This window comes from Mustelus asterias, chromosome 10, assembly GCF_964213995.1.
Source record: "Mustelus asterias chromosome 10, sMusAst1.hap1.1, whole genome shotgun sequence".
In the NCBI taxonomy this organism is placed as follows: Eukaryota; Metazoa; Chordata; class Chondrichthyes; order Carcharhiniformes; family Triakidae; genus Mustelus; species Mustelus asterias.
In genome coordinates, this window is record NC_135810.1 from 74,121,821 (window position 1) to 74,139,180 (window position 17,360).

The 17,360-nt window shown below is 40.3% G+C and overlaps 1 protein-coding gene across 1 annotated transcript in view; it reads right to left on the reverse strand.

The window, feature by feature from the left end:
* The window catches only part of LOC144499453 (DNA-binding protein RFX8-like), a 52,099-nt gene that overhangs the window by 23,404 nt on the left and 11,335 nt on the right, over positions 1–17,360 (reverse strand). Inside the window, exons 5-7 of the mRNA XM_078221439.1 lie at positions 9,977–10,035; positions 6,711–6,867; positions 2,529–2,623 (exon numbers count right to left, since the gene is read on the reverse strand). Coding sequence (XP_078077565.1) covers positions 2,529–2,623; positions 6,711–6,867; positions 9,977–10,035 — 311 coding nt within the window. The remainder of the gene's footprint in view (positions 1–2,528; positions 2,624–6,710; positions 6,868–9,976; positions 10,036–17,360) is intronic.

The following is a 17,360-nucleotide window of genomic DNA, read 5'->3' on the forward strand; positions in this document are numbered from 1 at the left end:
CCCCCATACCCCCCAATAAAGAGAATAGAAGTTTGTCACTGTTACTCACCTTGACAAAATAAAGAAGGTCATTGATCCACTTGCAGGCACTGCAGTCAGATTCTCCAGATTTGATTTGATTTGACTTTTATTGTCACATGTATTAATATACAGTGAAAAGTATTGTTTCTTGCACGCTAAACGGACAAAGCGTTCATAGAGAAGGAAACGAGAGAGTGCAGAATGTAGTGTTATAGTCATAGCTAGGGTGTAGAGAAAGATCAACTTAATGCAAGGTAAGTCCATTGAAAAGTCTGACAGCAGCAGGGAAGAAGCTGTTCTTGAGTCAGTTGGTACGTGACCTCAGACTTTTGTATCTTTTTCCCGATGGAAAAAGGTGGAAGAGAAAATGTCCAGGGTGCTTGGGATCCTTAATTATGCTGGCTGCTTTGCCGAGGCAGCAGGAAGTGTAGACAGTGTCAACGGATGGGAGGCTGGTTTGTGTGATGGATTGGGCTACATTCACGACCTTTTGTAGTTCCTTGCAGTCTTGGGCAGAGCAGGAGCCATACTAAACTGTGATACAACCAGAAAGAGTGCTTTCAATGGTGCATCTGTAAAGGTTGGTGAGGGTCGTAGCTGACATGCCAAATTTCCTTAGTCTTCTGAGAAAGTAGAGGGCTTTCTTAACTATAGTGTCGGCATGGGGGAACCAAGACAGGTTGGTGGTGACCTGGACACCTAAAAACTTGAAGTTCTCGACCCTTTCTACTTCGTCCCCGTTGATGTAGACAGGGGCATGTTCTCCTTTACACTTCCTGAAGTTGATAACAATCTCCTTCGTTTTGTTGACATTGAGGGAGAGATTATTGTTGCCGCACCAATTCACCAGATTCTCTATCTCATTCCTGTACTCTGTCTCGTCATTGTTTGAGATCTGACCCACTAAAGTACTTGAAAATCGAATTGGAGGGCAATTTGGCCACACAGTTATAGGTGTATAAGGAGTATAATAGGAGGCTGAGAACACAGTCTGTGGGGCACCGATGTTGAGGATGATTGTGGAGTAGGTGTTGTTGCCTATCCCTACTGTTTGTGGTCTGTGAGTTGGGAAGTTCAAGATCCAGTCGCAGAGGGAGGTGCCGAGGCCCAGGCCAGGAGGTTTGGAGATGGGTTTTGTCGGAATAATGGTGTTGAAGGTGACTCAATGGCTGCTGATCATCTCTGACACCTCCATCCAGGTCCCTTGGTTAGGCGAGGAGCTCTTGTCCTTTTGTCCCTAGTGGAGAAGACAACCTGCCTTGCTTGAATAGCCTGCAGGACATGCAGGGCATCATCACTAAAACATGGATGGGGCCAGATGGGACCTTGCTTCTACCTTGCCCACAAATGGAGATTAACTGCGTCCTTGTTGCCGAGATCACGTGTGGTTGCTGACTTCAGGCTGATGGGATTCCTTGGCTAGAGGCTAATGGGAGTTGCTGATCTCAATTGGAAGAGGGCTGGGCACAACTTGATCTTCGGGTACTGATGGCCCTTTATACATGCCACTAGCACTACCCACTTCCAGTTCAGTCTCCATATCTCCACCCTGGTTCCATAAAATTCCGGCATTTGTTTCAAATGCTGCAGTTAATACTATTTTTGATAGTATTTAGAGTGTAGATTTCTGTATACCACTTTACATTGATGTACAGCGCTCATTTTCCATCCAGTAATTTTTGTGTGAAAGGAAAATACCATTGATAACAACATACTACATTTTGTGACTTTTTTTGTCTAGTGGCACTTTGTGTTAAATAAAATAGTATAAATTTCCTTCTGCCAATTCTAGTCTTGGACAGGCCGATTGATGATTTGAAAGAGTGATAAGGTTGATAATCTACTCAGTTATCTAAGTGGAATGTTTTCATCTCCACTGGATAGCCTAGTAAAATTAAGGATTTAGAATGATGGAAACTGTGGGGAGATTTCCCTCACATACAGATAAGAGGTCTACGAATGAGTGCACACAGCATAAGAAATCAAACAATTGAGCACAAATTCAGCTTAAAGGATCGGATTTTTTAGCCGTTACAGAGACTGAGGGAGAGAGAGAATCCCAGTTAACCAACATTCCTGTCGCCCAAATCCACAGCTCACCAATCAACTTCAAATCAGATCTGGGCCTCAATATCATGGAGTCAAAATTTACCCTCTATTGTGAATGTACTGTTGGAGTCAGACTTTGTAATTGTTTTTCTTTAATAGATATATGAACTGTAAAAGACTTACAGGGAAAAGCATTGAAAGGAAAGGCAAAAAAATTAAAGGAATAAGGCAATCTTTACTTAGACAGCACTAAGGCTATGGATGGAATTGCATAAAAATACAATTTAAAAATGTTTATCAATTGTTTTAACAACATGGGTTATAATTCACAAGATATATGTCTTGATAATCTGCAGATAGCTAGGTGCTCAGACATTAGGGACACAATAAATTTGAACCTCCAATATACACCATAACATAAGTGATGTAATTATTCTTATTTCCAGCAAATATCTTACTTGAAACACGAAGAGATGCACAAGGGTTGACACGCACTGAAAGTAAGCTCTAATATCTGCTGCAGTATCCAGCAAAGCGAGCAAACTATCAAAACCTGTAATGAAAAGAAATCATATTAGGGTGTTTATACTTGCATTTTGGTTTGAGGTGCTACAGTTTTATCTCCTGATACATATCACAAAGTCAGTAAGAACAAATTTAGTGAAGATCTAAATATGGGTAATGTCATAAATGCTCTTCAATAATGTGGGGCGATTCTTCCAGCTCACTGGGAGAATAATTCAATGTAGTCAGTTCTGTGCTGGAAATCGGCATGGAGCTGATTTCAATATGCTAATAGGCATTTCAATATCATTAGCAGACCCAGGACTGAATCCTCCTCCCTCCACCGGGAGTGGTTCACACCAGCAGGGTTTACAACTGCTCCTCACTAACAGGGAACTGGTGGCCTGACCCTAATAGCAGGAAGAGAGCCCCCCCCCCAAACTGCCCAAGGGTCAAACTAGCAATGCCCAAGGGGCACCTTGGCACTGCCCCATGGGCATTGGGCAGTGCCAAGGGGACGGGGCTAGAGGAGAAGAGTAATTGGGAGGGGGGCTTCTTGGGTGGGTGATTAGTTGGAGTGCGGGGTCCTGCTGCCATTCTGTATTCAGGATTGCGGGCAGAGAGAGGGAAGAAGTGATTGGGTCTGGATGGAGGGATGCTGCATTGGGACTGCTGTGGGGGGGAGGTTGGGGCTGCTGGCAGGGGGGGAAAATCGGGGCTGGCCGGGTGGGGAGATCGGGGCTGGCCAGGGAGTGGGGACATCGGGGCTTGCCTGGGGAGGTCAGGGTGGTCAGAAGGCCAGCAATGGGAGTTTTCAGAGCTGAACAGCGATTGGGAGACTGGCAATGCGGGACCAGTGTGCATACGCCAATCTCTACGCTGACAGATCGACGCATGCGCAGTGATCCACTCTGCACGATGTTGCCGGCCTCTCAGGTGGGAATAGGCTCCATTCACTGATTTTCATAGGGAATACCGCTAGGATACTCTGTGATGCAGAGTGTGGGAGATTCAATCTGAAAATCACGCTGAAAAAATCGGTGGGAGTTACTCCCGTTTTCACGCGAATTGGGGATTTAGAATTCTTTTGGGAGAATTCTGGCCATAGAGTTTCAGATTTAAAAAGTATCCATTTTGCAAAACAATATATAATGATGTCACTTCCACTAAATATATTTCATACATTATAGAGATTCCATCAAATCACATTTTAAATATTGCTGTTATTCCTTGAAACTTTGAAGAAAATTTCTACTCAAATCACAAACCACAAATATTCCTAGCTGCAATCTTAAAAATATTAATGTAATTGAAGCCATCTTGTTTAATATGCATTTACCTAATTAACCTTCCCTACTATATGTTGACTATAATTAATGGGATCCAAATTGTAGGTGAAGGAAATCTTCAGAATATGTCATAGCTGGTTTGTGAATTATGATTCAAAACTTACTGGAAACTCCAAAGTCTAGGCTCAACGTCTATCAATTATTTAAATTGTTTGGTGAAGATAGAAAGCAGATAACCAATATTTACAAATTATAGTATAAAATATCGTACTACATATAAAAAGTACGGTGAACTGCAATGTGATGGGTGTAAGAAATTGAAAAGTAATTTTCTCCTGTAGTTAGAGCTAAACAAGAAAGAATGCAATAGATGCAAGTTGACTTCTGCATTTCCAACACTACAACCAGTGACTACACTTCAAAAGTACTTCATTGACTATAAAGCACTTTGAGATGTCCAGTAGTTGTGAAAAGTGCGATATAAATGCAAGTTTTCTTTTCTCTTTTCAAATTCTTTTGCAGCTGACCAAGTCGCCATTAGGTATGGGGAGATTTGAATGAACTGTATTTCACACCAAGGTGAGCATACAGAGCATTCTGTGAGCATTCTGATCAAATTCACTTGTTTGGCAACATGTATTGCATGTAATGATTAAAATACAGAACAGAATACAGAACTTCTACAAGAGTGATTTCCATAAGTCTTCAGTCTGTACCGCTAGCATTTCTGACTTCTGAACCTACGTTAACAAAATCTGTCTGCCCACATAGGTATTGCCCAGAATAGCTGTTAATCAAACCTTCTATCCATGTTACACTTCTTTGAAATTCACGCAGAGTTCAGCAGGATTCCACCAATGTTATGACCATTTTTCGGAGGCCATGAGCTGACAGGATAAAATTATCCATGTCTGTTTCCATTATATATTTTGCAATTGGCTGCATTTTATGGCCTTCCTTATTAAACCTGAGTAAATTCACTGTGTTTAAATACACATCAATTAAAAATACTTATTTTCTCTGGAAAATAGCACCCACAGGAATGTTACTGCTTTAATTTGAAAGTAAAGGTGAAATTAATCAATTTATTGATTTGCTCCAACATGTTCAACATGAACTTAATTGCCCTCTGTTTATATCATTTACTTATTTCCTTCATGGGATGAGGGCATCACCAGCAAGGCTCATCCCTAATTTCCCTTGAACTGAGTAGCTTGCTAGGCCATTGCAGAGGGGAGTTAAGAATCAACAACAATACTGTGGGTCTGGAGTCACATGTAAGCCAGGCCAGATAAGGGTGGCAGATTTCCTTCATTAAAGGGACATTAGTGAACCAAATGAATTCTTACAATACAATAATTGAAGATAGTTTCATGGTCATCATTATTGAAACTAGTTTTCAATTTCAGATTTATTAATTGAATTTAAATTCCACCAGCTGACATGGTGAGATTTGAACCATTTCCCCACAGCCCCATATCCCCTAGGACTCTGGATTACTGGTCCAGTGATATTACCCCGACACCACCATCTCCCTTTCAATGATTTATTGCAACGTAGTCACTATAAATAGTTAGGCAAGGAGGGGGTCAGATAGCTCCCCTCTTTGCCCTCACCTCGTTTGACTGTAGCAGGTTTTTTCTTTGAAAATTATACCATTACTAATTCAGTGATATTTACATACTGTGGTCATAAAAGAATCAAGTGAACGATTTTCTTGAGTTTTACACTTAAACCAATATAATAAAATGTGCACCGACTTTACACACTTACACGCACACCCAAAATTCACAAACACATACATATACAGCTTGCAGAAGGTTAGGTTGACCATATTAGGGTCCATAAAAGTTAAAAGAAATTCACAGTCTGTAGCTTGGTGACGTGGCTAGCTTCAGGTGAATTTGATGCTCTTCTGGTTCTAGTGTCAACACAGTTTAAAACTGCAAATGGATAATTTATCTGTTCTTTTGGAGACACAGCAGTGGGGTTGAGTAATTTCTTTAAAATCTCTGGCGACTGCACATGGAGAGAGAATCAAACACTAGCAGACAGGGCCCACAGCTTGCAAGCTGGGTGAAGAGGAAGAGAAACAGAGAGAGGAAGAAAGGATCTCTCTCAGTTTGTTCAGTTCTGCAGAGAAAGCGCATGCTTAAAACACACAAAGACATTGGTTTGTCATGTGACCACCCTTTCCAACTGCCAGCAAATTGTACATTCTAATTGTATTTCGATTGGCTCAGGTCAGGAAAGCTATCAAACCAGGGTCCCATGGACCAAGCAATTAACCTTTAATGGTCTGTCTCCCAACACTTGAATACCTCGGGTGATTGCCATTGATGCCTTGTTAATAAGACAGGAGATGTGAGCCCTCTGCAGTCCATAGGCAATCATTGCCTTTGGTAGGTTTCTGCAGACATACTGGGGAGAAATCTCCCGTCCTGCCTGTCACGGGAATCATAGTGGACGGGACACAGACCATGCAAAGATCCATTGACCTCGGGTGGGATTTTCTGGCCTTGGGGTGGGTGCAGCCGGAAAATCCCGCCAACTGTCTCCATTTCAATGGGGGTCAGAATATGGACTGAACAGTAATGTAAATTAGGTAGCCATCATGGCTGAGTTCAAGTCACTTTTATTCTGAGTTTTCAAAACATTTCCAGCTGGTGGATTGAAAATCATTATTTGACATAAAGCACGTCTTCATGACAATTTATAATAAAGATCTATTATATAATTACTATGATCTGGGTGAACTATCATTGTATATTCCACAATTGTTCTTCTGTCATATGCAAACTTACATAAATCGTACATAGAGGAGTCAAACAAAAACAATATACTTACATTTCCATTCAAAACTGCAGCCTATGTCTTCCAGTGAACAGTTGAGTGTTTTTGTAGGTTTGCTAGGAATATTCAATAGCCCCTGACTAATAATAGCACGCAGGTCAGTTCTTAAAGTGCTGACCATTCTATGATTATTCAAAACTATGTGCATGCTCTAGAATAAAAAAAAACGTGAATAGTTTTAAAAAGGAAATCAAAGAAAATGACAATATATTATGTATATCATTTTATATATTGTTGTTCCTTGGTCACGAATATTGGTTCTTTCAAAGGATTAAGTGAAGGTAAATAAACAATTTAAGTAAGATCTGCCAACTAGGCATTTGGAAGGAATTCTTCTTCATGATCTTGTCCAAAATCAGATGAATGGCAACATAGAATGTCTTGAAATGTGAGCACTGAGGCATACCATTGACTGCTGACTGGGATTTCGCCCTGTCTTTCAGAATTTCCAGTGCTCATTCCATTCACACTTGCAACATGTAACTGGTGCAGGGTCAGTGCCTTTACACCTGGCAGATTTATCTGTTTTGCATCTCCCTTAGCACCACTTCCTAGATCCACAATGTGGTGGTGGCATTAGATCCTAAAAGGAGTGAATACTCAAATGATCAGAGCAATCCTTGTAAAGATCTTCCCTCCCTCCAGAAGATTCAGACTTGTTCAGGCCTCATTTTGACCTTCGAGGTGCTTCTGCCCTTTTAAGCCCCTCATTGAATCTTTGGATGTTTCAACAGCATCTCTTCTGCAGCACCACTGAAGTTTCCTTGGTGAGTCTGGTGGCTTCCCTCGTGATGGTGGGAATTCTGCTTGGAGAATAGCATGCATGCATAATGTACCCTGGTCATGGAAGACAGGTCTCATCTGAAGTGGACACAGGGACAGGTGGAAGTACAGTCCTGTGGAACCGCCTCCCAAAGAACATAAATCCAGGCCTCTGTGTCATCTTGACTGTACATAAAACTAATCTGATTAGCAATAGTGGAACATTTCAGTCAATTGTCAACTTTAAACTCAGTTACAATTCAGAATCAACCTACAGTAAGGCAAAATATGTAATTAATAGTCTCTCCATGTTCTTCAAAGGCTGTCTAGAGTCTCACAGTCACTCACATATCCAACTGTCAGTAACGTCTGGAGACAAATACTGATAGAAAGGAAAAATAAACATTCCATACTGAGAAATAGCTTCAAATTAAATAGACTGAGACTAAATTGGATAGACCCATACAGTAGGTGCAGGAAGCAGGGTGCACGATCAACCCACATCTATTGATTGCAATGTAGGCAACATGCCAATTTCGAATAATCTCTGCTTCTAGCCAGCACTAACAGTGTTGTTCATTGGCTGCAAGCAGGGGGCTGATAGGTGAGTGACTGGAACCATTTAAAACTAGCCTGCACTACTTAAAGAGAAGTTGCATTTTGGCAACCCTCTATGCAAATACAGGTGATGATATACCTGACCTTTTACCTCCTCTCTTCTCACTGTCCAAGACTGAAACACTCCTTCCAAGTGAAGCAGTGACTTACGTGTACTGTATTCAATCTATTTTAATTTATTTACTACTCAAAATCTGGTCTCCACTAACTTGGGGAAACTAAACTCAGGGAGATGACTCTTTGCAGAACACTTCCAAGCATGATCCCAAGCTAATGGTAGCTTATCACATTATTTATTCACCTTGTTCTCATGCTGATATTCCTGTCCTCAGCTCACTGCACTATTCCAGCAAAACTCAATGTAAGCTTCAGGAACAGAACCTCATTTTACAATTAGACACTTTACAGTCTTCAAACTTAACACTGAGTACAACAATTTCAGACCAAAATCTTTGGCCCTCATTTTGTTTCCTTTTCATTGCTTTTTTTTCAGTCAGCAGCACACCTGTTCGAGGTACATCTTTTGTTTCTTTTCTTGTCCCATCACCATTCCCTTTCGCCCTGGAAGATTAACACTTCCATCATTCAATCTCTCCTGTCTTTCACCCTATCTTCCATTTGTCCTTGTCCCATCCAAGCCTTGCTCAAAACCTATTAAACCTCTAACTTTTCTTAATTCTAACCAAGGGTCAAAGACCCAAAACATAACTCCACCGATGCTGCCTTAACCAATATCTCCAGCAGGTTCTGGTTTTATTATAAAAACACCAAACATTTGTAGAATCATAGCAACAGCTAGAAAAATATGAGGCAGCAACTAAGTAGTTGATAATCCATTTAAATAGCATTGGGAATGAGTCTTTCCTGTTGCTGAGCACATATTCAGCTGTGCCAAGTTAGGCGAGGTGTTGGCTGCAATGTTGTGCTCCAAAATGTTATTGCTGGTATTGCACATTGATTGAAGTCAAGATCTATTACTTCTGGAAGCTGTTCATTACCTCTGCCACTAAAGTTGAGTGGAGATAATGTTTTTACCCTGTTTGTTAGTCTGTAAAAAATGTATCCCAAAAACTAATGGATGATTTCAATGAAAATTTGTACACAGATAGCATATGGCCCAAAGAGGAACTGATTCATTTTGGCAAATATGCAGTTTTAGATCTGGATTTTTTTAAAGGATCCGTTAACATAGGGAGATATAGGGCAAATTAACTTTTTTTTTTAGCCTGTGGCTTGTTTTATTTGGAACTTGCTCACTGTTTTAGAATTTTCTGCATTGTCTCAGTTGCTGTGCTGCAATTTGTCATAGCTAGAGTTTTTGGAGCAGGTTGTTGGATGTAGATTAGCCTGAAATCTCCTCAGTGAGATGGAAGCTTTCCTCACTTGTGTGTGTGCTAACACCTTCACCTACATGGTGTCTGGCTTGATTCAGACAATATGCCGTGGACACCATTTTAGAGTTCTAAGGGCAAAAAATGGATGCTGCTGTCCCAACATCTCACCAACTTCCCTATTTCTGTACTTCCCATGTCTCTCTGAACAATGCATAATCTGAACATCAGAGCTGGCAAGGAAATCTATTTTGAAATCAATAGTCTGATCAAGAGAGGGTCTGTCCCAAAATGTTAATCTATCTTTTCTCTTTCAGATGCTGAGGGAGCTGTTGTGCTTTTCCAGCATTTTCTGTTTTTTTTTCATTCTAAATTCAGCCAGGGGAAGGGTTGCATTCTTTCCCCTTGGAGAAAACGTTACAAATAGATGAGGGATGAATTCATATTAAATTAATACTATGGTGTGAAGTTGATTTTATATCTCCCATTTTAAATTATATTTATTACTTCTCTACCAACAAAGTGTTCCCTATGTTATGTGTTTATTACCTTTGCAAGATTGCATATACACGTTCTTCTTCGTAGTCGATTGACAAACATATTTGCTGCTGAAAAATTTAAAAGTCATGTCAGATAAATGTTTGCATACAAAATACAAAAAAAGACTTCATTCATAAAGTAAGTGTGGAAGCACAGGTGCTATACCAAAGAGTTATGATACAAGTTAATGCTTGCAATTCTTCACACAACATGCTGTGTCACAGAGTGCTCAGATATGGCAGTTTTTCTACATTATTTTCCCAATTTCAAGTGTGGGATTTTGTAACAGAAAATGTATGTTATTCCAGCCCACGTTTTTGTATCTATAAACATTTTAAGATTTTCTTACTGCTGAGGGCATTAGATCAAATTAATGTGTCAGCTTTTATGAATTTGCTAAGCATGTTTTCATCCCTGATGGTAAATGGCAGCTGAATCATGCATGATTTTATTTTCCAGTGTATTTCAGTGAACAAGGTACAAGTTGCAAAGAACCAAAGATCTGACTTAATTTTATGTGTTGATGAGATGTTAAGGGGTTAACATCCCATTAATTTCCTGTGATCTTGGTCATTTGAAAAACTTAACTACATCTTGTTGTTTTGAACAATTTGTGAACAATCAGCACATATTCCCTATTCTGAACTGCTCCTGATCTTGTAGATAAACTCCTGCTCGAATATACCAGTCTAGACTGGACTCTGCTAATGTGTCCTTGTTTGAGGGAGATAACATTCGCTTTATGTGCAAAGTAGTGTCCCAAGATATATGGGAAACGGTTGCTATCTCACACTCGAACAATGGTGGACGTGTAGTTTTGATGGCAACCGGGGATGGGTTTTCGACATATTTATGGTTTCCTCATACTGTCTTTGTATTTTACTCTTGCTGTTGCTAAGCACGTGATTTGGGTGAAGTAACACTGTGTGTACGTGACTAACTGCTGTAAAAATAGTATAAAGGGAGGAACTTGCCCCCTGTTCGGAGAGTATCGCTCGGCTAAACTCAGAACACTGTGCTGAGTTGGAAAAGCGATTCTCCAGAAGCTTGTACTTGCTTGAAAATAAAGGACTGGGTTTTCTTATAAAGATCAGTGCCTTGCTCTTGCATTAAGTACATAAGGGTTTCTGAAAAATGACCCTTGACATTGACAATAGCAAAACATATTCTAATTATGAGTAACATTATAAAATTAGATTTAGTAGAACATCAGTTTATTTCAGATTGACTGAATATGGTAACAAAACAAATTGGTAACAATTAAAAATTGGAAAGGATAATGATATTTTAAAAGTTGATTTGTGAGTTAAAACAGAGATGCTCTATAACATAGGTGGGATACATACTACGGAATAGATGCTGTATTTTCCGGAGAAGATTCATTATTGGACAGATATGTGCCCAGGAATCAGAGAGGATGTTGTAAGTTCCAATAAGGTCTAAGGTGGTTTCCTCTCCACAGAAGAATGATAAATAAACTCCCGCAATGGCTGTCAGTTTATGAAGTGAACAACTGAGCCCGATAGATCAAGAACATTTAAAGTTTGGCCCTGGGTTTGTGCTAAGTTAGATGGTATCAGCCAGGATGGCACTTGAGGTGTTATTTTTCACATCCTTGGGTTGGGGAGGGAAATATCAATTTAGATTTCCGTTCCTGATCATTATGATACAGTACTTTGGAAGTGTGCCTAAAGGATAGGGAGAAGACAATGACAAAGGTAACATGCATGTATGCAATCCCTTTAATGTAGAAAACTACCTAAAACACTTCACATTGGGGAGAGAAAAATATAAATAGCCATAAATATAGGAATGGATTCTGAAAGTGTGAGATTAGAAGGGGTCATCTGAAGTTGATTCAAAACTATAGGTTTTAATAAAGATGTTAAAGGAGAGAAAATGACAGCTGTTTTTTTTAGCTGGGAGTTCCAGTGCTAACAAGAACATCCTACCAATAGTTGGGTGAAGGAAGGGGAGATAGTAAAAGACAGAGTCGGATGATCAAAAGGGTTTGGGAGGGAATGTAAATCTGGAACAGCAAAGATATCGTGAGCAACTTAAAGGATTGAAAGCCTATGTAAGCAGTTGAGAAATGGGAGAAAAAGATAAATGGAACTTGTTCTTGCAGGACAGGATGTTAATGACTGCATTTTGGGACAAATGAGCATAGGACAAGATGATAACTTGTCTGAGGACTTCAGAGGGGTAAAGGAGGTTAGGGATGATGTGGGGTTAAAGGAGATAGATGGGTTGAAGATTGATTCTTTTGAGGAGAAGAGGAATAATATGGGTTTTGAAAGAGGGATGGCCATTATCTGAGGAAATAATTAATGTCAAACCAGGGGCAGTGCAGGAGGGATGGTTGAGTAGGTAGAGGCTGAATGATAAGGAAATCAAGGAAGAAGCATGTGGGTGTTACAAATTCCGGTATTGCCTTTAATATTCTCTTGGGAATATTCGAGCTAATTTCTCCAAGCCATTGGAGTGTCCAACATTTAGGGAATGTGTGGTGAACCATAGATGGTTACCACTATGGGTACTTGTTACTCTTGTTGCTGTTGGGGTTAGGGTTGGGGTGTTCCACCTGTTAGCATTGTTCTGTGGTACACTCCGTTTGGCTCCACCTTCTTACAGGGATATAAAGGTCACTGCTACTTCCTAGTAGCCCTTAGTCTGGGATAGTATTGTTAAGCAGTGTGCTCTATTCTTGTTGTGAATAAAAGCCTTTATTCCCGGGTACGACCTTGTCTCCCGTGTGAATCAATCGCGCATCAGAATGCAAGCAAGGCTATAAAGTCATCAACATACACAACCAGCTAAGAATTTAACACACCCTATCAAATAACCAGATTCTTAAATTATCTGAAACTATTTCCAGAAATCTATGTCTTAGCAGCCACATTCGTAGATTTCCATTTCCACTATCCAAATAGATGTCATGTGTTTTCAAGCTGGAAATCAATTTTTCTAAATGTATAAACAAATCTTTCCTTTGTTTCTTTAAATTTATACTGCATGCTTCAGACATTAATTAATAATCCCTGAGAATGCTATGCTTCACTACATTATATTCAAAATTATTGTTGGATTGACTTGAGAAAAATGTGAGTACCCTGGCATAAAGCAACACCTTTCATTTTTGACCCACTTCTAATAAGCAACGAATAATTCAATTTCCCCAAAGCTATAAATATCCTCTGTGGATTTGTTTCTCTCTCAGTTAATGAGTTCAGCAATGTTCTTTCTTCTTCTTGTCTGTTCCATACAACAGCATTTTCTCCTTCTTCATTTTCTCAAACTTCATCTCTTCCTGCAATCTGCATTCCTTTCACTCTTGCTCTCCTTCCTATTTGTACTGCTCTCATGTTCGTTCTTGCTCTAATTGAAAGTCATGCACTTTTAGGTGAGGCTGTTTCTTGCTTGTTTTCTCTATGATCACGATTCTGGCGAATTCAAGCTCATAATATTTTATTTGGATATTTTGTTAAATCACACCGTTTCTTTTCAATGCACTTTTAAATTTTGAACATTTTGAAATGCTTTTGTCATCAGCGTAGTTCAATATTCCAGGTAACTGCCATAAACTGGTACAAATATGAATTGTCCTTTCAATGTTATATTGGATACAGTGGTTCTAGTCACTATGCCATGTTGTCTGAGTGTCCAACATTTAGAGATCACAGAATCATAGAAGGAGGCCATTTGGTCCATTGTGCCTACACTGGCTCTTCCTGTAACCAATTTATCTGATGCCACCAATCCCCCCCCCCCCCCCCCCCAAACCTAAATCCACAACTCTGAAAATTCTTCCTTTTCAGATAAAAATCCAAATCCCTCTTGCATGCCTGGATTTAACCAGCCTCCACCACACTGTCAGGCAGTACACTCTACAACCTAACTTTTCCTCATGTCCCCATTGCTTGTTTTGCCAATTACTTTAAATCTGTGCCCTCTTGTTCTCAATTATTCCACCAATGGGAACATTTTCTCCCTATCTACTCTGTCCAGACCTCTCCTGATTTTGCATACCTGTCAACTCTACACTCAACTCTCTCTTCTCCAAGGAAAACATTCCCAACTTCTCCAATCTTTCTACATAACTGAAGTTCCTCTGCCTTAGGACTGTTTTCATGAATCTTCTCTGTGAATGCTCTAATACCTTTATTTCCTTCCTAAAATGTGGCACTCAGAACTGGCCACAAAACTCCAGATGAGGCTGAACAAATTTAATATAACTTCCTTGTTTTTACACTCTATGGCTCTATTAATGAAGCCTCGGATATTGTATGCTTTATTAACTGCTCTCTCAACCTGTCTTACCCATGATTTATGCATTTATACACTTATGTGCAGCTCCCTTTGCTCCTGCACTCCATTTAGAATTGTACCTTTTATTTCATGTTGCCTTTCCACGTTCTTCCTACCAAAATGAATCATGTCACACTTCTCTACATTAATTTTCATCTGCCATTTAACAACCTATTTCTCCAAATGGCTACACCCTTTTGAATTGCTACACTATCCTCCTTACAATGCTTCCAAGTTTCATATAATCCACAAATGTTGAAATTGTATACCAAGGTCTAGGTCATTAGTATTTATCAGGAAGAACAAGGGTCCAAACGCTAATTCCTGGGGAACTCCACTACAACTTTCTCTAGTCTGAAATATATTAATTGCTACACTCCTGCCACTAAGCCAATTTCTTATTTATATTGCGATTCCCTTTTATTCCATGAGCTATAACTTTGCTCACAAGTCTGTTGTGCAGCACTTTATCAAATGCCTTCTGGAAGTCCAAGTACACGACATCAACAGCATTACCCTAATCAATCTTTTTCTGTTATTTGATCAAAGAAATGCAGCAAGTTAGTTAAACGTGATTTACCCTTAACAAATCCATGCTGGCCTTTCTTAATTAACCTGCATTTGCCCAAGTGACTCTTAATTTTGTCCTGAATTATCATTTCTATAAGCTTCCTCATTCCTGAGGCTAAACTGACTGGATTGTAGTTGCGAGGATCATCTTTACACCCTTTATTGAACAAGGGTGTAACATGTGGAATTCTCTAGTCCAGACATACCATCCTGCACAATATCTAAGCACATAATAGTGTAACTCTGGATGTAGCAGTACTACATGTTATCTGAACTGAATAATCAGGCCTTTCAGATGTGTGCACATCTATTCCACTTGAATCTTTTGAAAGATGGACTGAGAAAACAATTGGTTAATGTAAAATCAGATACAAACTGTTAAAGCTTTTTAATTCAAACAGGTGAATGTACAGATCACAGTTATGATTTGACTCATGCAATCATTGCAACTTAAAAATAATGAACATGCTTCTCCACCTTGCTCGAGTTAAACAAAATGGGCAAATAGATTGCCTCATATAGTCTTGCACTACTTTTCATGTGTGGTCCTTGCCATTAGTTGTTCCCTGTGTGGCATTCTTGGTGGACGAGGATGCTTGATTTGACACTATCCAGGCACCACATTTCCAAACCAGCTGATGTGCTGCTAAGATTCCATTTTGGGTGGTGTGTGTTCAGACAGCATTGTTGTTGTTTATTCCAGGAAAAAACAAGTGTGAAGCTACAGGATGGGCTCTCTAATAGCATAGTTAAAGTAAAGCGTCAAATACCCTAAATGGAGTACAGTTAATTTCTTGGAACTTTTCCTCTTACAAAGTATCTGGGAATACTCGAGTATTTTTTGGAGGTGACTTGGTGAGTTGATCGATTTTCCAGAGAGGACTAGAGGAATAGGTTGTCTCTCTGCACAAAGACTGCAACAGGTAGGAAGGTCTGCAGCGTCAATCCCAATGGGTCTGCAGCATGATGAAGAGATGGAGAAGAGGCTGCAGATAGAGAAAGCTCCGTGACATGCATTCTGCCAAGTTGGACCCAGGCTCCCTCTATGTTTCTTGACATCAACTGGAGACTGACACGCAGCCAACATGCCCTACATCTGGGTTTACATGCCTATTTAAGCACCCCCCTACCTGCTTCCCATTGAGGTGCTCATCTGAGTGCTCTGAAGCAGGACTTGTTTACAACCTCTCCCTCTGGGGAGCTGGAAAATGAACCATCCCTTATTCCTGGCCTGGCTACTTTGATTTGATTTGATTTATTATTGTCACATGTATTAACACACAGTGAAAAGTATTGTTTCTTGTGTGTTATACAGACAAGCCATACCATTCACAGAGGAGGAAATGAGAGAGTGCAGAATGTAGTGTTACAGTCATAGCTAGGGTGTAGAGAAAGATCAACTTAATGCAAGGTAAGTCCATTCAAAAGTCTGACAGCAGCAGGCAAGAAGCTGTTCTTGAGTCAGTTGGTACGTGACCTTAGACTTTTGTATCTTTTTCCCGAAGGAAGAAGATGGAAGAGAGAATGTCCGGGATTCGTGGGGTCCTTAATTATGCTGGCTGCTTTGCCGACACAATGGGAAGTATAGACAGAGTCAATGGATGGGAGGCTGGTTTGCGTGATGGATTGGGCTACATTCATGACCTTTTGTAGTTTCTTGCGGTCTTGGGCAGAGCAGGAGCCATACCAAGCTGTGATACAACCAGAAAGAATGCGTTCTATGGTGCATCTGTAAAAGTTGGTGAGAGTCGTAGCTGACATGCCAAATTACCTTAGTCTTCTGAGAAAGTAGAGGCGTTGGTGGGCTTTCTTAACTATAGTGTTGGCATGGGGGGGACCAGGACAGGTTGTTCGTGATCTGGACACCTAAAAATTTGAAGCTCGACCCTTTCTACTTGGCAGGGGCATGTTCTCCTTTACGCTTTCCGAAGTTGACGACAATCTCCTTCGTTTTGTTGACATTGAGGAGAGATTATTGTTGCCGCACCTGTTCAACAGATTCTCTCTCATTCCTGTACTCTGTCTCGTCATTGTTTGAGATCCGACCCATTACAGTGGCATCGTCAGCAAACTTGAAAATCGAATTGAAGGGAAATATGGCCACACAGTCATAGGTATATGATCTGGGTTTCAGACAAAGCTCGGCACAACATCGTGGGCCGAAGGGCCTGTTCTGTGCTGTACTGTTCTATGTTCTTTGTATATAAGGAGTATAGTAGGGGGCTGAGTAGGGGGCTGAGAACACAGCCTTGTGGGACACTGGTGTTGAGGATGATCGTGGAGGTGTTGTTGCCTATCCTTACTGATTGTGGTCTGTGATGACTTTCATGCTGGGTGCTAATCCCAACTCTATCCTAGCCTTCAAGGTCGGTGTAGTGCCAGTATCTGAGTTGGTGGCAGCCGAAAGTCAGATAAGATGACAGAGCTTCTTCATTAGTGCAGCACTATTGCTCTCCTTCCACCTCCTTATGGACATATGTGGCTGTGCAGATGGCAGTTCCTGGGTGATTGAAAG